The 21,644-nt window shown below is 43.6% G+C and overlaps 1 protein-coding gene across 6 annotated transcripts in view; it reads left to right on the top strand.

Annotated features, from left to right (window-relative positions):
- Positions 1-13,902: 13,902 nt before the first annotated feature.
- The window catches only part of adcy5 (adenylate cyclase 5), a 405,848-nt gene continuing 398,106 nt past the window's right edge, over positions 13,903-21,644 (top strand). For 5 of the 6 annotated variants that reach the window (XM_059647542.1, XM_059647541.1, XM_059647539.1 and 2 more), the window contains exon 1: positions 13,926-16,229. In XM_059647542.1, the coding sequence (XP_059503525.1) occupies positions 15,285-16,229 (945 nt within the window). In that variant the 5' untranslated portion in view covers positions 13,926-15,284. Of the gene's footprint in view, positions 16,230-21,644 lie in introns of all 6 variants that reach the window. The other variant, XM_059647537.1, reaches the window with a different exon arrangement.

Raw genomic sequence — 21,644 nt, 5'->3', positions numbered from 1 at the left:
GAAGTCATGACTTTCTTAGGTGGGCAATCATTTTTATTTACAAATGATTGGTGGCCTGCATGTGGCTGAAGAACCACAGCAATGTGGTTGTCTCTTAATTGACCTCTAAAATGGCACTAGCAAGCAACTTAGTTAAAATGGCAATTAGGGATAGTTAATAAATGCTGTCAATGCCTACATGACACAAATTAATTTTTAGAAGACATCCCTGGTGGAAGCTCACATCAGTCTCTTTAAGGATGGTTCACCAACCTGAATGCAGACCAAGATTTATTGAATGGCAGGATCTGGGACAGTTGTGTTTTGTTTTGTAGAGGACAGGGCCTCAAGTGGGTGTTAGACACTCACATTTTCACAATGCAAAGCTACAATTGCCTAATTCAGCCACCAGCTCTGATCACCTATTTTACTACCTTTGCTAACACTGCGGCTGGCACACTCATCTGCCCTAAATCATGTACATTACCTGATGGATCAGACACTTTGGTGCCCACTTTACTCCTGTAAAATGGGCATGGTATCACCCAAACTCTAGTCCATGAACTGGTAGTTGCCAACATCTTTTAGGTTGTCTTCTTCAAAGTACTGCCATATGAAACTCATGTCTTCATTGCCTCACCCCAACCACACTCCTGTCATTGGACACTTGATATGTCAACCTTACTGTGCTCTGCCTTCCTGAGCCATAACACTGGAGCAGAAGTAGGCTATTCGACATACTGAGTCTGCTCCACCATTAATGAGATTGCTGCTGGTCTGATAATTCTCCACTCCATATCGCTACCTTTTTCCCATAATCCTAACTGATTAAAATTTCGCCTATTGAGCAACTGACTCCTGTGTCTGTCAACCCAGTCAGTAAGAATGCCTTCACCCACCTATCACCCTGCACCACTCCCCCCAACCAAGTAAGTAATAAAATGTTCAAACAAAATTAAAGTATGCCTCAGCATTGTTCCTCCAGATATGCATGGAAGTAGTGTTCAGGACATTAACACTGTAGTCTTACTTACATCATATGGGTTGAGCAGGCACCACGTTCTCAAGGATAATTAGAGATGGTCACTGAATGCTTGAATCACCACTAATGTCCACATCCCGTGAAAGAATTATAGAAAGGACTCCAGTACAGTCCTGACATGCTGGCAAACCCCATGTGAAGTCTAGCTCATCTGGTCTATCAAAATTCAGATAGCAACACATCTTTGACTCTTTAATCACACCTTGTGAATTTTTTTGTGGTTGAGTAAAGGAATATTTACTACAATCTGCAGTAAATTTACGTTGCACAAATAAAAACTGATATTGGTTATCTTGCATGCTGCATTTATCTTGAAAGAATATTCTGTGTTCAAATTATCTCTCTCACTTGGTATTTTATGTACCTACTGAGATCTCCTCTTAACCTTTTTCTTTTGAGACAGTTGAGCATGATCTTGTTTAATCTTCCCTTGTCATTCATTTCCCTTCACAGCTGGAATCAATCCCTGTTAACATTCTTGATACGGCAACTGCAAGCTTATTTCCACTAACATAGGATGCCTTGCAGCAATTTACTAGGAGCTGCGTGGGGAAAAGTAGACAAAATGTGTTTTGAAATTGACTAGAAAATCCCTTCAATCATATTTTGATACTATATCTCTTGTTGTGAATATGAAATATATTTCATCAATTTTTTTCCCTATGTTATTAAAGATGGAGGAAGCAAGGTGGAGTTAAGATACAGATCTGATATCATTTGACTGAATAGTTTCACAGGCTTGAGGGGTTGAATGGCCTTTTGTGTTATTATGTTTCTGAAATATTGTGAAGGACTTCTTCTCGTTCGTCTTCTAAAATCCTTAACATATCCCTTTGCAACTTTGAACTCTTTAAATTGATCAAATCTTCAGCCAAGTTCCCTGACATGTCTTCTTTAACTTTCTTGCACTTTGAAGATAAAGGAAACTCAGGGCCTGAATATTCACTCTCAAATTTGGGAGCTTAAAGTTAGGTCAATTCTGCAAAAGGTGGTCACTCGTGCCCTGGAACTTGTAAGACATAGAATGAGTTGATAATAAAAGCCCCTACCTCTATTAGGTTAGTTTACAAACCCCAATCCCACAAACTCCAATGCTCCAACCATCTCAGCTCATGCTACCTAATCATTTATTTATTTATTCATTCATTGTCACGTGTATTCAACATAAAAATACAGGGAGAAGTGTGTACCTTCGCTGCACATACATGACGCCCATTCACGACAACTTAAGATAAGAATAAAAAGACAACGTGAGAGTCCTACTTTCCTTTCCACTTACACAGTCCCACTCCACGCATTCCAACCTTCTCCATGCCTCCGGCAGAATCCCACTCCAGGCTTTCCAGTCCATGCCATGCCTCCGGCAGAATCCCACTCCAGGCTTTCCAACCCTCGCCATGCCTCCACCAGAGTCCCGCTCCGGGCTTTCCAGTCCATGCCATGCCTCTGCCACAGTCCCACTCAGGGATTCCAGTCCATGCCATGCCTCTGCCAGAATCCCACTCCAGGCTTTCCAGTCCATGCCATGCCTCCGCCAGAGTCCCGCTCTGGGCTTTCCAGTCCTTGCCTTGCCTCCACCAGAGGGAGTCTGGGATGCCTCATCAGCCCATTCTCAGCTGTCTCACTGGCCCGACCTCACCGCCACTGCCTCACTGGCCCGGTCTTGCTGGCCCACTCTTGATCAGCCGCCGTTGCTCTGGTCCAAGCTCGATCGGCTGTCGCTGCGGGACACAACCCGCATGTTCAGCTCCCGCCACGTGGTTCTGACCCAGATCCTTCCCAACCCTTTGGGTGGGTAGTTATAAGGGGTGGGGAGGGGGTATAAAATCCCTACAGGGGAAGAGAGAAGAAGAGCGAAATAAAAAATGGAAGGACAAAGAAGAAAGAGAATGATAACAGGTGAACAGAGTGGAGTTCCGATTGGAGCAACTTACCCTCTGCTCATAGTAATGGTCATTCTATTTATGTCCCTCAACACATCTCCATCACCCTAAGCAACATAAGTGCTAACCCATAACTGTCCACTCATCCCCATGATCCTTTATAGCCCTTATGCCACTTTGGCAATCCATATCAACAATGCCCTTTTAACTTCGATACCAACTTACCCACTATCTACCAACTGCGGCCCTCAGGAGCCATGTTGAGATGAAACATGAAAACTTCAAAGAGTCTATTGATCTAATATCTCACAGAGGTGTCACTGCACCTATCCAAAAAGATATTTTACGTCTCCAAAATGACATCCTACTGCTCCAAAGAACCCAAGTTAGTTTAGACTTGTCCTTTAAATTGTAAAGCCTAAAACCTTTTTTTTATGTATTCTACAAAGATTGCTCAAAGGCAAAATTTAACCTGCACCATTGATGTGAAAATTGCAACGCATCCTGTCCTTTTCCTGCTGAAAATGGTGGCTACTGGTTTTAGGGGTGGGACTTTCAGAATCAGTCCCTCAGAGTGACCTTGACAAAAAATCAGGCTCCAGTCTTCCAGACACATTCTTTCGTGACCAATGCCACCAAAAACAGATTTAGTAGTAAGTTAGAAAGCTTGAATTTATATAATGCCTTACATGGGGCAACATACAACAAGAGGTCATAAGTTTATGATAAGGAATGGAAGATTTAAAACAGAGATGAGGAGAAATTACTTCTAAAATGCAGTCATAGTTGTAATGTAGCAAATGCAACAAAAATGTGAAGATAAATATTGGCCAGGGTGCCAGAGACTTTTGTTCTAAATAATGTTGTGGGGACTTTCATGAGGGGGCAAATGGTGATTTGGGTTAACACCTAATGCAATAAATCACATCTCTGGTAGTACTACAATCATTCAGTACTGAGTCCTGGTGAAGGGTGTAAACCCAAAATTTTGACTTTCCTGCTCCTCTGATGCTGCCTGGTGTGTTCCTCCAGCTCCACACTGCATTGGCTCCGACTCTGCAGTTCTTGTTATCTCCTGGTACTTCAGTACTTCACTGGAGTGTCAGCCTCTGGTCCTGAAGTCCTTAATGTAGGTAATAAATCCAGGAATTATTAACTCAAAAATGAAGGGATGTGGCCCCGAGTAAAATTAATAGTAAAGAGAGTGGAAATAGGTAAAATGACTCACGAGGAGATGGCACAGGCTTGATGGGCCCATGGCATGACTCCACAACATTCTGAGATTCAATTTTCTGCTAGTTTTGGGATTCGTTATTAGTTATATCAATAGTGGCTCTTCTTTGAGATACTTCTGAGAAACTTGGTCAAGTACTTTATATAAATGAAAGTCTTTTATTTCAAATTCCTATCTTTGTTAATGCTCCTATTGCAGCACTGAGGTCGTCATACAAGAGGAATATATTGTTTACGTATGAATTAAAATTCAAATCCAGCGCAAACACTAACGGTCATAAACTAAAGTCTTTTGCGTGTCAACTGCTGTTGTTTTATAACTTCTGCCAGGAACCGCTGTCATCAGTAGTTGTACACTGTACAGGCTAAATATTTGTAGCATTGCTAACAATGCTATCTGAACCTGGCATTCTGGTAGTGCTATACAAGGGCATCGCTATTTTGGAAATCCTTGATTGGATTGAACTTGCAAGATAATAAGACTTACTGGTACGTCTCTTTTGGGAAAAGCAGCATGTTTAAATAATATTAATAACAGCATTTGTCAAAGGAAATCTGCAACAGTGACTGTAATCCATAGGTCAAAACCAAGGTAGCAACTTCAGTCTTCCCAATAAACATTGGATATAGAGGATGGCAGGGGTTTGATTATGTTTGTATCATTGTAGGTCAGTTTGAAGTGGTTACACTCTCTCTCCATCTTGGAAAAGGTCCCTTATGTGGTATGAATGTCACATGCCACTTCGCAAGTTGTTTAGACCTTACTGCATACAGGCAAGGACTCCTTCACTATCTAAGCACTTGTGAGTGGTGCTGAAAAGTTTAATTGTCCATGAATGGTTCACTTTGGAATATTTCCAATTTTAAGGCTACGGTCTCTTTTCTGGATTTGCACAGACAGCACCCAGTCCTGTGCCCGCCCCTACCTCTCTCATGATCTTCACACTGCCTCTAAATTGTCAGATGATGTGTCCAAAATCGAGTACTGGATGAGCAGAAATTTCATCCAATTACATATTTGTAAATCAAATCATTAGGTTGTGATTCTCTAGCCACCAGCTCTTCCGTTCTCCTTGGCTATTGTCTTAAGGCTCAACCAGTCTGTTCACTGACTTGCTGTCTTATCATTCCATTCCAATCATTCTATCTGCCCTCCATCATCAAGACCATCTATTCCACCTCCATCACGTTGCCAATTTCCATCTCTACCTCAGGTAATCTCCTGAAGAAGCCCTTTTCACCTCACTACCTTCTCCAGACTTGGCAACTCTGATATTTTCCAGGCCAGTCTTACATTTTCCACCTACTGCAAATTTCAAAATAATTCCAAAACATGTTATCCACACCCAAATAAAAGTTGAGATGGTGGCATAGTGGTAATTGGACTGGCAGTACAGATCCCCAAGCTAATGCCGTCGTGATATTGCTTTGAATCTCACTTTGATAGATGGAGAAATTTGAATTCAATAAAAGATTAGGAATTAAAAATAGAGGCAAGTATTTCCAATGGTGACCATGTAACAATTGTCATTAAAAACCCATTTGGTTCACTAATCCAACATGGCCTAGTGGTATTATCACTGGGCTATTAATCCAGAGATTCGGATAACATTCTGGGGACCAGAGTTTGAATCCCATCATTAGCAGATGGTAGAAATTGAATTCAATAAGATACCTGGAATTAAGAATCTTATGATGACCACGATCCATTGCCATTTGTCAGGAAAAGCCCACCTGGTTCACAAATGTCCTTTAGGGAAGGAAACTGCCACCCCTATTCAGTCTGGCCTATATGTGACTCCAGGCCCACAGCAATGTGGTTGACTCTGAACTGCCCTCTAGGCAATTAGGGATGGGCAATAAGTGCCGCCTAGCCAGTGATGTCCTCATCCCATTAACAGATAAAGATAAAAAAAGGTCTGGCTCACCTGTGACTCCAGAAAAATAGTAATGTGTTTGACTCAACTGCCCTCTGAAATGGATGACCAACCTGCTCACCTCAGAGGGCAATTAGGCCCTGCCAACAGATCTGTGAAAGAATAGGTAACTAAAACCTATTGCAAAAGGATGAACAGACCGAATCTCTTTAATTTTCTAAAGAGGAGGCTGACCTAATAGAGGCCTTTATGGTTATGAAAAGTTTTGAAAGAGCAGACAGATAGAAAATGTTTCCACTTATGGGGCAGAACCAAAATAGACATTATTTATATAAGGTATAGCAACTGATAAACTGGTATGAAATTAAGAAGAAACCTGTTTGGTCAGAAGGTAGTGATAATGTGGAAAGTACTACCATAGAGAGATGTTGAGGGGAATGATTGTGATACATTTAGGGGAATGATAAATAAGCTTATGAAAGAGAAGGGTGTAACGATTGTAACAGAGTCAGACAGGTGAGCCTCATAGAATGTGAGTTCTCTGATTGGGACTGTTAATCTGGTCTAATCAGGGAGCCCTGGCTGACAGACAAGAACAGAAATGTCAGGCATCCTGTTCACTCTGAGATCTGGTTCTGAGGAAGCTGAATCAGTCTCAGGGACTCTACATGTGTAAATAAAGGGTGACTTGGCGACAGGATACTGGCCTCTTTGGAGTCATTACTGTGGTGACAAGAGAAAAGAACACTCCTGAAAATATTTGCTTGCCATAGCTGTTTTTGACTTGGGATAAGCATTTCTGGCATCATAGCATTATTTGAGAAGCTTGATGTGTTTAATCCTGCCATCAAAAACTTGGCCCAATATGTGGAAAAGAATGCATTATTTTCTCCTGGCAAATGACATTGGGGCAGATGAAGAGCAACAATAATTCTCCTGACAGCTTGTGGACCAGTAGCTTTTTCAATTATTACGAGCCTAGCTTTCCCTGAGGCATCAGATACTAAAACCTTTCAAGATTTGACAGATTTGTTAAGGAATATTATGACCCCAAGTCTCCTCAAATTCTGAAACTCAAATTATCGGTTTTACTCGGGAATTCGAGAACCATGGGAATCCCTATTGGGACCTTTGACTAGGTGAATTGAACTGGCAGAAGCATGTGACTTTGGTTTAACTCTTGATGAGATGCTGAGAGACTATTTGGTATGTAGGATTAGTGATGTAATCATGCAAAAGCACCAACTGGCTGAAGCCCAACTAGACTTCAAACAGACACTACAAATAGCTTTATTATTGGAAAATGAGGCAAGTGGAACATATGAGTTGCAGGGAATTCCGATGGAAGTGGACACCCTTGCCAGTCCAATGGAATTTGGGGAATACCATTTGAGTGAAGGCATAGCCTCACTCAGGCCCTTTCCTGAACAGAGGCACTCTAGGTCAGGCCACAGCAAAATCCGAAAACAAAGTCAAGCCTCAGCCACATAGTTAAAATTTTCTTCAGGATCCAGACCAGCTAGCCATTGTAGTTGCTGCTGGTGTGTGGATTTGAGAAAGCAAAACAGTCCCCGTAGACCTAAATTCAGTAAGAGAACTCATAGGCTGGTATCCAAGAGTGTGCACACCCTGGAAAGTCCACCAATCTGTTTGTGGACTTGAATTTGGAATAATAACGGACCACAAACCCCGAAATAAAAATTAAAAGAACTGCGAATACTGTAAATCAGAAACAAGAAAAGAAATTGCTGGAAAAACTTAGCAGCTTTGGCAGCATCTGTGAAAGAAATCAGAGTTAATGTTGTGAATCGAGTGACCCTTCCTCAGTACCTCAGTTCTGAGGGTCACTTGACCTGAAATGTTAACACTGATTTCTCTCCTCTGGTGCTGCCAGACAAGATGAGCTTTTCAAGCAATATCTGTTTTGTTTCTGGACCACAAACCCCTGATGGATCTACTTAAAGAGGACAAGACAGTGCTGCCCATAGCTTCTGGTCAAATTTAGCAGTGGGCTTTAATGCTAAGTGCCTATAATTACTAGTTGGGTCTCTGTTCGGGAGACCAAATGGCAAGTACCAAAATAAAAATTAGCAAATGCAAATGCATTGAGACTCCTCCTGCTGGCAGATGCGCCACTTGTAGTACTGCCACTGTAAGAGTCCATCACAGTTTTAAATTTTCTGGACACACTCCCAAGTGATAACTGACAATATCAGACTTTGGACGTAGAAAGATCTGTCTTGGCAAAACTGAAACAGCTGGAGAAAACCAAAGGATTGTCATAATCGGTGGTGACGGGGGAAAGCAAATGGTTATCATAACCAGAACTGAAACTTTTTGGACCAGATCACGGTAGAGGACAGCATATTATTATGGGGAGCAAGAGTGATCGACCCGAGCAAAGGTTGCCACCAGATACTGGCTGAAATCTACCAGGGTCATCCATGGGCCTTCAAAATAAAGATGTTGGCGAGTATCTATGTTTGGTGGCCACGACTGGATGCAGACATATTTGCATTAGTGTGGCTCTGCCCTGAGTGCCAACAAAGACAACAATTACGGCCATCAGCTCCCCCACATTCATACGAATGGCTGGGTAAATCCTGGACTTGGTTACGTGTTGTCTATGGTGCTCCTCTCATGGACTCAATGTTCTTAGTAATTGTGTACACTGATTCAAAGTGGCTGGATGTGCATAGAGTTCTTTCATCAAACCCAGGAACGACAATAGTTAAAACTGCATGATCTTTTGCAATACACAGATAGCTGGAAGTATCCCACAGATATTGAGCCACTTTTTACCAGCAGAGAATTTGAGCATTTCCTTAAGTTGAATGGTATTCCACTTATAAGGACAACTTCATACCATCCATAATCTAATAGTCTGACAGAAAGAGCAATCCAAACTTTGAAGGCAGGCTTAAAGAAACAGCCCAGCTTGTCCTGTCCTTCCTCCCAACTATGCCCTCCTCCCATCTCAAGCCCACCCCCATGTCCTACCAACTAGCCTCATCCCGCCCCCTTGACCCATCCGTCCTCCCTGGGCTGACTTATCCCCTCCCTAACTCCCCACCTACATCCATCTTTACTGGCTCCACCCCCACCTCTTTGACCTGTTTGTCTCCTCTCCACCTATCTTCTCCTCTATCCATCTTCTATCTGCCTCCCCCTCTCTCCCTATTTATTTCAGAATCCCCTTCCCCGCCCCTATTTCTGAAGAAGGGTCTAGGCCCGAAACGTCAGCTTTCTTGCTCCTCTGATGCTGCTTGGCCTGCTGTGTTCATCCAGCTCTGCACCTTGTTATCTCAGATCCTCCAGTATCTGCAGTCCCTACTATAGAACATAGAACAGTACAGCACAGAACAGGCCCTTCAGCCCACAATGTTGTGCCGACCATTGATCCTCATGTATGCACCCTCAAATTTCTGTGACCATATGCATGTCCAGCAGTCTCTTAAATGACCCCAATGACCTTGCTTCCACAACTGCTGCTGGCAACGCATTCCATGCTCTCACAACTCTCTGTGTAAAGAACCCGCCTCTGACATCCCCTCTATACTTTCCACCAACCAGCTTAAAACTATGACCCCTCGTGCTAGCCATTTCTGCCCTGGGAAATAGTCTCTGTCTATCAACTCTATCTATGCCTCTCATTATCTTGTATACCTCAATTAGGTCCCCTCTCCTCCTCCTTTTCTCCAATGAAAAGAGACCAAGCTCAGTCAACCTCTCTTCATAAGATAAGCCCTCCAGTCCAGGCAGCATCCTGGTAAACCTCCTTTGAACCCTCTCCAAAGCATCCACATCTTTCCTATAATAGGGCGCCCAGAACTGGATGCAGTATTCCAAGTGTGGTCTAACCAAAGTTTTATAGAGCTGCAACAAGATCTCACAACTCTTAAACTCAATCCCCCTGTTAATGAAAGCCAAAACACCATATGCTTTCTTAGCAACCCTGTCCACTTGGGTGGCCATTTTAAGGGATCTATGTATCTGCACACCAAGATCCCTCTGTTCCTCCACACTGCCAAGAATCCTATCCTTAATCCTGTACTCAGCTTTCAAATTCGACCTTCCAAAATGCATCACCTCGCATTTATCCAGGTTGAACTCCATCTGCCACCTCTCAGCCCATCTCTGCATCCTGTCAATGTCCCGCTGCAGCCTACAACAGCCCTCTATACTGTCGACGACACCTCCGACCTTTGTGTCGTCTGCAAACCTGCTGACCCATCCTTCAATCCCCTCATCCAAGTCATTAATAAAAATTACAAACAGTAGAGGCCCAAGGACAGAGCCCTGTGGAACCCCACTCACCACTGACTTCCAGGCAGAATATTTTCCTTCTACTGCCACTCGCTGTCTTCTGTTGGCCAGCCAATTCTGTATCCAAGCAGCTAAGTTCCCCTGTATCCCGTTCCTCCTGACCTTCTGAATGAGCCTACCATGGGGAACCTTATCAAATGCCTTACTGAAGTCCATATACACCACATCCACAGCTCAACCCTCATCAACTTTTCTAGTCACATCCTCAAAAAACTCGATAAGGTTTGTGAGGCATGACCTACCCCTCACAAAGCCATGTTGACTGTATTTGATCAAGCCATGCTCTTCCAGATGGTCATAAATCCTATCCCTCAGAATCCTTTCTAACACCTTGCAGACGACAGACGTGAGACTTACTGGTCTGTAATTGCCGGGGATTTCCCTATTTCCTTTCTTGAAGAGAGGAATTACATTTGCCTCTCTCAAGTCCTCAGGTATGACTCCAGTGGAGAGCGAGGATGCAAAGATCTTCGCAAGTGGCGAAGCAATTGCATTTCTCGCTTCCCAAAGCAGCCGAGGACAAATCTGGTCCGGTCCTGGCGACTTGTCAATCTTAATGTTTGACAAAATTTTCAGCACATCAGCTTCCTCTATCTCTATCCATTCCAGCATGCACACCTGCTCTTCAAAGGTTTCATTCACTACAAAGTTCGTTTCTTTCGTGAAGACAGAAGCAAAAAACTCATTTAGGGCTTCCCCTACCTCCTCAGACTCCACACACAAGTTCCCTATGCTATCCCTGATCGGCCGTACTCTTTCTTTGACCATTCTCTTATTCCTCACATAAGTGTAAAATGCCTTTGTGTTTTCCCTGATTCCTTCTGCCAAGCCTTTCTTGTGCCCACTCCTGGCTCTCCTCAGACCATTTTTGAGCTCCTTCCTTGCCTGCGAGTAATCCTCTCTAGCTGAACTTGACCCTAGCTTCCTCCACCTTATGTAAGCTACCTCTTAAAGAAACTGCCTACAGCTTTACTAAGTACCAAACTGTCCCAGTTCCTATTTGATTATCGTACCAGGAGCACTCCTTATGTAACCACAGGGATTGGGCCCGCAAAGTTGCTAATGGGGAGAAGACTCTGCACCAGGTTAAATCTGACCTTTATGGACCCGGGGTGGGGTGAGTGTATGTGCGTGTGCATGCATATGTGAAATGGCATCAAGAATGCCAATTCCAGACACAAGAATCCATTAAGTGAAAGACACAGTTTACTTCAGGGAGGAAGATTGGTGTAGGAGCCACAGGAAAGGCCCTGCATGGGTAAGTGACAGGTTCGATGTGGGGTCAGGTCCAGTGACATATAAAGTTTGGGTCAGTGTGACAGTCCTGAACAAGCACATAGACCATATGAAAGCTGCAAACAGTGAGGGAGCCAAAGGTACTCAGCTTCTCTTTCTGGTTGTTCCGGAACCCGTGGGTTTTCTCACTACATGAAGCGTTGAAGACATCTCAGAATCTGAGATGGCCACCCCGGATGGCCACCTCGACACCTTTGCTGCCTGAAGACAATAAATTTCTTCCAAGATTTTCCAGACATAAGAAGTGATCTACTCTGCATTACATCCCGCTTGTATCTGAGAGGGAAGTAGAGGAACCTGACCCAATTCTATAATGCCCTAGTGGATCTAATTAAAATAAGAACAGGCCTATGACCTCAGACTCAGAGGGGGATGGTTGCACTGATTATAATGAGGTCAACAAAGTGGGCCCATAGAATATGAGTTCCCTGATTGGGGCTATTAATCTAGGCCAACCAAAGAGTCCTTGCCGACAGATAGGAACAGGAGTGTCAGACATCCTGTTCACTCTGACAGCTGGCTCTGAAGGAGCTGGATCAGTGTCAAGGACACTCCACATGTAAATAAAGGGTGAATTCGTGATGGGATACCAGCTTCTGTGGAGTTATTTCAAAGGGAGCACAAGGTATACTGATTGAGTTATAGGGGGTAGATGGGAAGAGGCTTGAATGGAGTAACATATCAACATGGATTGGTTGGGCTAAATGCAGTATATTCCAGAGCTGGCAATGTATTCCAAATGTTTGTTGTTCCAAGGGAAATAAAAAACTTTCTGATACCTAAGCCAGATCTGACCATCCATCCAGTAACTAAGAGTTATAGAACCCCTTCAGTGTGGAAACAGGCAATTTGGCCCAATGAGTCCATATCTAGCCCCTGAATAGCATCTCATCCAGACCAGCACCCTATCCCCATAACCCCCATTTCCCACGGCTAATCCACTTAGCTAACACATCCCTGGATATTACGGATAATTAGCACAGCAAATCCACCTTAAGTGCACGTCTTTGGACTGAGGGAAGAAATCGGAGCACCTGGACAAAGGCCACACGAGGAGAATGTGCAAACTCCCTTATACCTGATTGAAAGTCCTTCTAGACAGATGGTGAAACTCATATTCAATTAACAAATCAGGCATTAAAATTTACTCCCATGACAGCCACAAAACCACTGTTGATTGCCGTAAGCAAACACCTTGTTGACTTATATACAAACAGGAGGCTGGAAGAGCACAGGAGGCCAGGCAGCATTCAGGACAGTCCTGAAAAAAGGTAATTCACAAAACGTTGACTGCTCCTTTCCTACAGATGCTGCCTGGCCTGCGGTGTTCTTCTAGCCTCCGGTTGGTCAACCTTGGATTCCAGCATTTGCAGGTTTTTTTTGTCTCTAATCTTCTTCACTTATGCCTTTTGTGGAAGGAAATCTGCTCTTTTACTTGATCGGCTCTCCATGATGGTTGCGTTGATAAAATAAAAAAAGGACATAGATGGAGTCACAGAGGTCCTGAAAAGCGTCCTTCGGCACATGAGTCTGCAGCAGTCAAAAACAACCATCCAAGTATTCTGAGATAACGAAGTATGAAGCTGGATGAACACAGCAGGCCAAGCAGCATCTTAGGAGCACAAAAGCTGACGTTTCGGGCCTGGACCCTTCATCAGAGAGGGGCATGGGGAGGGGCTCGAAACGTCAGCTTTTGTGCTCCTAAGATGCTGCTTGGCCTGGTGTGTTCATCCAGCTTCACACTTTGTTATCTCGGATTCTCCAGCACCTGCAGTTCCCGTTATCTCTGATCCAATTATTCTGATCCCATTTAGTGACATGCTAAAGAAGCATGGGTGATGAGAGAATAGAACATTTTCACATAGTGAGTAGTTAAGGTCTGGAATGCACTGCCTGGAAATTTGGTGGAGGCAGGTTCAACTGAAACATTGAATGATTATTTGAATACAAATGGTGCGCTGGGATTTGGGGGCAGAGCACGAGTTTGGCACTGGGATTTGGTGCAGGGGCACGCACAACGGTCCGAATGGCCTCCTTCTGTGCCAGTGTAAATTCCGTGATGCTGTGATCACGGGTAGAACTTTCAGGCAGACAACGATAAAGGAAAAGCAACAGCCGTCTCGGAGTTAAAATCGGGCCCGGAATTGGGGCTGGGCGAGGGCCGCCGCAGTCAAACCTGATGGAGGCATTGTGACGTCACCGGCCAATCGGAAGACTGGGAAGAGGAGAACGGACCAATGAGGAAGGCTGGTCCACTTGGCCATGAATCAAGTTTGAGTGACTGAGAAGTAACAAAAGAGGTTGCGGAGCCTCTCCACAATGTCCACCCCGAAGAGGTGCAGTCCATTCATCTCATTCTAACTGCTGCAATCGGACCTTTCATTTTTTATTTAAGATTTATGCAGTTTCCCGTCCCAGTTCATTCCTCTCCTCCCCTCCCATCCCTCCCTCCTCAACAGCATTCCGCAGTATTTCAGTCTTTTCATTAGGAATCGATCTTTACCATCCTGCAAAATGTCTTCTGTTAGCTTATGTGCAAAGCCATTGCCGTTTTATTTGTTGGGGAGGGTGGTCAAGAGGCGACATTGGAAATAGCTGGAGAGAATTAATGGGATCTGATTCATTTGCTTTCTGTAGTGCACCATCGGCAATGTGTTGAGGGTCACTCTTTCTCTCTCTATTTAAAACAAAACAGGATAAACGCTCACGCATCGTTGGTGTGCAGATCGACGACAGAATTGCTGCTGATCTGATGGTCAGACCTCGCCTGCATTTAGGCAAGAGCCGCGCTGGAGGGAGCAGCGCTGATCTCCCTCTTCCTCTCTCCCTTGTGTGATATGCCAGTCTATAAAACGCTGCTCTCTTGTCTTGCTCCGCCTCAGTGGTGTCCAGGCAGGGGAGAAACGAATGGCCGGTGCTATGCCTACACTCAGCCGGATCGATGGAGGAATTAAACGAGTGTGAACACTTCTCCGAGAGAAAGGGAGAAGGGGAACTGACTGGCGCGGTTGCGTCCAAGTCCCGGTGACTGATCAGAAGAGACCACATTGCCGAACTTTCCATTCTTCTGACCCGTGGACGAGGTACACTGTATTGAAAGGGGAGTAAATCGGAGGTCTTTACGGACCGTCATAATCGCTGCAATGGGAGCATAATGCCCCGCAAGGCGTGTATGTCCAAAAGGTTTCATTTTAGCTAAGAAATACATATGTTTTGTGCATATCCTTAGTGAGCTATTATTTTAAAATGGAGAAGCCACCAACCAGCTTCAGAGAAATTTTTCTTGAAGCTGGATTTAGCTGAAGATCAACTGGTGACAGATCTGGGAGGTAATGTTCAATCCAAAAACTTCAGATTTGTCTAGTTCAAAGGGCTGCTGATGCTCTTATATTTTAAGGAAAAGCTGGAATTTGCAGTTTTGCCCTGGAGTTGATGGGATTAAGCAATTTGGGAGAATTCTTCCAGAAAGGAGCACTCTTACTAAAATTGAAACTGAACGGTTTTTGGGACCAGAGACATTGGAGACATCAGAGTGCTTTTATGCATGTGGAAAATTGGATCAAGAGTGGGTTACCGGAGGGGTTGAGGAACCAGTTTGAATAGTGGTGCCAAGGGAGACTTAAAGGGGAGAGTGGGCAGTGAGAGACCATGTCCAGAGCGAACAGTGTGAGCCCCCCAGGTGCTGGATCAGCTCCCACAGGAGGTAACGAGCACCGGGCAGCTTGGGCAGAGGGTGAGGTGGGCACCTTGCAGTCCAGAGCCAATGGCATCTCAATCCCCAGCGGGAGAGCCAGGGATAAGCGATGGAAAGGTGAAGAGGTGGATGAGGAGAATGGCCGGCGACAGTTACCCAGGAAATCCAGCAGGCTCAGCTTCCGATCCAAGTCTGCGTGGCAGGAACAGCTAGACAGGGAAGGAGGATCAGCAAGCCGGAATAGTGTGGCCCGGCCCAGGCATCAGTTCCGACTGGATGGGGAGGTGCGACCAAAATCAGTGGAGGTGGGACTGGAAGAGAGAGCCATGTCTAAGCTGGCTGATATTGATTCCTCGGCCTCCGATGTTGACATCTCCTTCGCAGATTGCTGCCACCGACTGTTTCGGATCTTCCAGTCCAAGAAATTCCAATCTGAGAAGTTGGAGAGGCTGTACCAGCGTTACTTCTTCCGCTTGAACCAGAGCAGCTTGACCATGCTGATGGGGGTCCTGGTGCTAGTCTGCACCGTTCTGCTGGCTTTCCATTGTGTCCAGGGGAGCTATGAGCTCCCGTACCTAGTGGTTTTAGCTGTGACCATTGTCCTGGTCCTCACGCTGATGGTGGTCTGCAATCGTAACAGCTTCCACCAGGACCACATGTGGATCATCTGCTACCTGCTCATTCTGGTGATCCTGGCAGTGGAGATCATTGGGCTGCTGTTGGTAGAGCCACGCTCTGCGTCGGAGGGGATCTGGTGGACCATCTTCTTCATTTATATCATCTACACCTTGCTGCCCATCCGAATGAGAGCAGCAGTCATCAGTGGCATTCTCTTATCAGCCCTCCACCTTGGCATATCTTGGAGGAGGAACCTGGTGGACCCCTTCCTGTGGAAACAGGTAAGATTCTTGTTGAAAAAGATTTGATTTGAAGGGGGTTTGGCTAGTTCCTTGTTAATATCCTTATTGCTGAGTATCAACTCTACCTTGAATGGATTGGATGCATGTTGTGTTGATGTGATCGATCACTTCTCATCCACGGGTGGCCTTCTTTCACAGAGGTACTGAGTGGTTACAGTGTAGAATGAGGCTGTTTGGTCTATTGTTTCTGTGCCAGGATGGATTTTTGCTCAGCTCTTTTATTATTCACTTACGGATGTGGGCATCTCTGGCTGGGCCAGCATTTGTTGCCGACCCCCGGTTATACTTGAGAACGTGGTGATAAGCTGCTTTCTTGAACTGCTGCAATCCATGTTGTTTGCAAATAAAATCTATTTTACTGACTGCTTCTGGAGCTGATGCAGTGGTGCTAGATAAGACAGGGTTACTACTGAAACGTTAATACATGTTGGGAAATCTTAAGTGAGCTATTGAAGCTTTTTAGAGTTATTACGTGATTGGTCAGCATGCATCAAACTGGTGTCCTCGTTAAGACCTTCTTGATTACCATCTTGATATTTTTCTCTTTATTCTAAGCATGAAATGTGGGCATCACTGGCAATACAAACATTTGTTGCTAATCCCACTTTTCCAGAGACAGCATTGACAGTTGACTACATTGCTGTGTTTCTGGAGTCAGGTGTAGCTAGGGATAACAGATTTCCTTCACTAAGATGAGTTTTTACGACACTCAGTGATAGTTTCATGATCACCATTGCTGATACCAGCTTTCGATGCAAGGTTTTCAAAGATTAATTAAATTTATTATTGAATATAAGTTCCATCAGTTGCCATGATTGTATTTGCTTGTGTTTCTGGATTACCTGTGCAGTGATATTATCATAATGGGTGACCCCACTATGGTATTTTTGATTCCAAGCAGTACTGTGATATTGAACCCTCAGAATGAGTGTTAGTATAATCTATAAATAGGCTTTAAGTCTTATACTCAGAAAACATATGGTTTAAATTAAATAGCTAACCTAGGAATGGTTGATTATATTAAACTGACAGTGGGACTAGCCACTGGGACTGAATATTGTTGGCAGGAAACTGGACTGTTCTATTCTGCAAACTTTGGGACCAAATACTTGGGCCATACATTACACCTCACTATTTCCTTGTGTTCTTGTTCATAAATCTAATGAATTGGTTTACACCAAATCAGCCGCTCTGTATGGAAAAGCTGAGTTAAGTACTCTGAGTATTAACAGAGACAGGACTAACCACAACGCAAAGCAGCTTGCCAAGGCAATTATAAAATCCATTCTCCGTTTTATTACAATTCCACTGGGTCATGTCCACGTCTGGCACTCTTACCAATGACTGCTGTCAACATTGGCATACCTTCCAACTTTTAATTATGAAGCAGTGTATTGAGCTGAGGTGGATTTGAGAGGAGTCTCCCTGCATCATGCAACAGTTTTCAAAATAATTCTTATTTCTGGGTCTTGCAAAAATGGTATGAAAGAGCAGCTTAGTTGTTAGTCGACTGCACTGCACCAGCGGCATCTCTGGCTGGTTGCTATGTTGAAAGAGCAGGATTATTATTCTTAAAGGAGCTTGTCCTCCAATTTAGTTAGAAAGATGTCATTGTGCATTTACACATTTGTATATGTTGAACGTTTTCCTCTTTCCTTCCCTGCAATGTTTGAACAACCCCCACCCCTTTTATCAGGCGGCGTTAGCTAGCTCTGCACTGATCACACTAGGTATCTTCACAACACTGACTGATCCACTTACTCTGTACGTAGATGTTCCTTTGTAAAGGTATAGTTTCCACAGTCTATTCCTTCGAAGAATACTGTTGTTTTAGTTTGTTCATCTATCCTTGCTTACTGACCCTGTCACACCCAGAAACACTGTGATTCTTTGAATTTTCAAAATCTGATTTCAGAACACATACTAAATTATTTCATGCAAAAACCTAATTTCCAGCCACCTTCTGAGATCCCAACTGGAATTTCTCATCGCCTGTAAAATGTGCATTTATTGCATATGCCCCCATGCATTCTTTTTGTAAATGTTTTATGTTCAGGACACAAATGTACCAGAAAGTGATGTTTTCAATGAATGTTTTTCGTCAAGCTTCTCATCTTTAACCCAAGCAATTCTTTGACGTAGGCCCACATTTGTCCACTGTACAGGCCCCTGTGGGAACGCAATTTAAACATAGCTTCTTATAGTCATTGCTGGTGTACTTAAATTGGAATGACTGAAATTAAAGTTTGGAGAACTGAGATACTGAGTTCTAACACTTTGGTCTCTTTAGTGCTGTTTCCAATCTGTATTGGTTGAAGGGCAACCATGTTTACTGAGGACAGTGAACATATGTATCCAAAACTGAATAATTTAAGATGATGTTTGGCACAATGGGGAGAGAAATTGTTTCTTAAGCACATGGAGTCCTGGTTGTTTTCTGCCCTGCCCTCCTCTGCTAAAATAATGAGGACTTGTACAGTGACAGCCATCAAATGCTTTAAGTGGATCTTTTCTCATGTTTGTGATTCGATGGTGAGGTTTGACATGTTATTTGATTATTGTATAAGTCCCATTGTCATTCACATACTCTGGCGGCATATGTGCACTTCTTAGCAAGAATCACTAGTTCATAATAATATTCTTACAGCTTCGAAATTCACAGACGCTGTGTGAAAAAAATTAAAATGGAAACCCATTTAGTGAAACTCAGTGGACAAAATGAATGAGGTAATGATGGTCAGAGGAATCAGATTTATTAAGTTGATGGAAATTGAGCTCTCACAGAAAATTCCAAAATGTCATTTTATTTTAATTTGTTCATTAAAGTCAGCCTCATTCAGGAACAAATTTTGGGCTTAGGACTTTCATTTCCCATAGTGATGCTCTTCCAATTTTTTTTATCTGTGTAAGTTGAAAAGGACAGAATTTTTTTGTTTTAAATTGTAGATGTTTTAAGATTTAATTCTCACATTTGCCTCAGCAAATAAATAATTGAACACTGGTTGTCTTATTGACTTTGATAAACAGCTCTCCTAAGGGCAGGCCTGATGCCTGGCTCTAGGCCCTGATGCCATGGTGGGTTACCATGGAAACCTCATCTCCACTCTACATTTTCTGGACCCTGAAGCCAAATAAGTGTATTCCATTCTCTGAGGATGTGCAGGTGGGTAGGACTATAATATTAATGGGGCTGCGGAGGTGGGTTGAGAGAGGGGGCGGCACAGTGAGACTGTCAAGTCTGTAGGAAAGAAAACACCCAGCTATTTCTCTGAAAAGTGATTCTGTGTGTTTCCAGTGCCTGCTCTCCTTATCCCTCTTAAAGGAGCAGGTCTGAATTCCACAAAGTTAGCCATTTAAAGGGATGTCACCTTCATTATTAAAGTGCTTTTTTACTGCTGGTTTACCGGCATCCTTGCATAAAGCAGAAATCTTTCCAGAAAGAGCATCAGCACTTGCTTTTCAGTCTCACTCACCATTTTCTGGTTTATGTACTCTGGTCAACTATAGTGCAGATGGAGAGAGGTGGGTATTCAGAATGTGCTGTCCATACCTGATATCAGTATTCTAGCATGGATTCTCAAATCCCAGAGGGAAAGGGAAAACAGTAATACTTTGGAATGAGCATGCTGGAGCTCCATTTTGATTTATACAAGATGAGTCGAACCAGTGTGTGTCATTTGCAGGTTTTACTGATTTTTACTTCTGGGGTGGGAATTAGGAGCAAGCAGTCTACTATTTAAAAGAACCATTACCCTCCCCCTCTTTCTGCTCACTGTGCTCAAGGATGAGAAAAACAATCCTGAACCTGATACTTTCTGCAAGACGGCTGGTACGCACAATTGGTTTATGTGTTTGCACATCTTTTAGCCTCTGGCGTCAGGGTACAATCTGTATTACTCAAGATATGTCTTGTTGCCCATATGCCAAATTTGTTGTCACTTCCTAAGGTATAGGAAGTGTGTAAGCTAGGGTGCCTATCATGGCCAGTGATACACTCCTTGTTGCACATGCAAAGTCTAAGGTTTACAAGCACAAACAGATTTCAGCTGTTTAGGAGCAGCTTCGATTTGCCAAGTTTCAAGCTATTCTCAGAGGTATAGATGAGTGTATCAGATAAAGATTGGCTGCACAAGGTACTCACAGCAATGCTCTAGAAGAGCTGTATTTACAACAGTAAAAATTCAGATTCAGAGATAGTAGGAACTGCAGATGCTGGAGAATTTGAGATAACAAAGTGTAGAGCTGGATGAACACAGCAGGCCAAGCAGCATCAGAAGAGCAGGAAAGCTGATGTGGGGAAGAGGCAGAGGATCCTGGCTGCATTTAGCCCCGTTCTTCCTGTGGACCATCTACAAGGCTTAACTGGTGTACTTTTGGTTGTGTTTCAGTGATGTGCAAATCAGTGCCAAAAGTGCAGCTTGGAAGCTGTCAAATCGATAAATATGAAGTTAGAATGAATTGGGCGTAAGGTGGAGAGGAGGAGGTGTACACAAGAACCTTGAAAGCTGCTGTCAACTCTATAAGGAAAAGTGATGTGCAAACATAGAAGCCCCCTCTTGACATTAATAGTCAACCTTACGTGTTCTCTGTACTCTGTGCTTTGATTGTCTCCCTTGTGTCCTGGAGACCAACACTGGACATATATGAACATGTAATTTGTCCATAATTATATGTCCTGTAAATTTTAGCATGATGATTTAACGGGGATGAGTAGTGGGGCGGGGGGGGGGGGGAGGTGGTGCGGGGTGTTGCGTTGGGAAGAATTGGTAAATGATTTGCAATAGGTAACATTCTAAGCTGTCTGCCTGGTAATTGGTTTCTGTCCTATCAGGAAGAGGAATGGGATCTTGTCTTTTTAAGGGGAAGGGAGACTTTTGAGGAGGTCAGAATAACTTGCTGTTGAAGAATTTGCAGAATGAATATTCTACTGTGTAGTAGACCAAACAATTCCTGAAATGCTGAACATCCCAATTTAAACTAGTGGCAGAAGCATTTACTTTGCAGCTTTGGACTCTGTCTCACCCTAATTTCTGTGAATTCACTCATGAAATCAAAGAATTGTTACTTCACAGAAAGAGACCATTCTTCCCATCATATCTGCACTGACTGTCTGAATGAACAATACACCTAGTGCCTTCTCCCCTTGACTTTTCTCAAATAATCATTCAATGGACACAGCCTCCACAACACAGTCAGGATGTGCACTTCAAACTCTGGTCACTTGCTGTTTGAAAAGGTTTTCCCTCATGTCGCTGTATTTTTATGCCAGTTAACTTAAATTGTACCGTCTTGTTCTGAACACTTACGCCAATGTGAATAATTCATCTCTATCTCCCCTTCCTGATTTTGAATGGTTTATCAAATCTCCTCTCAACTTTCTCTTCTTCAGGAAAA

This window comes from Stegostoma tigrinum, chromosome 7, assembly GCF_030684315.1.
Source record: "Stegostoma tigrinum isolate sSteTig4 chromosome 7, sSteTig4.hap1, whole genome shotgun sequence".
Lineage (NCBI taxonomy): Eukaryota > Metazoa > Chordata > Chondrichthyes > Orectolobiformes > Stegostomatidae > Stegostoma > Stegostoma tigrinum.
Note: the sequence above shows the minus strand (reverse complement) of the source record. Positions and strands in the feature narration are given on the sequence as shown.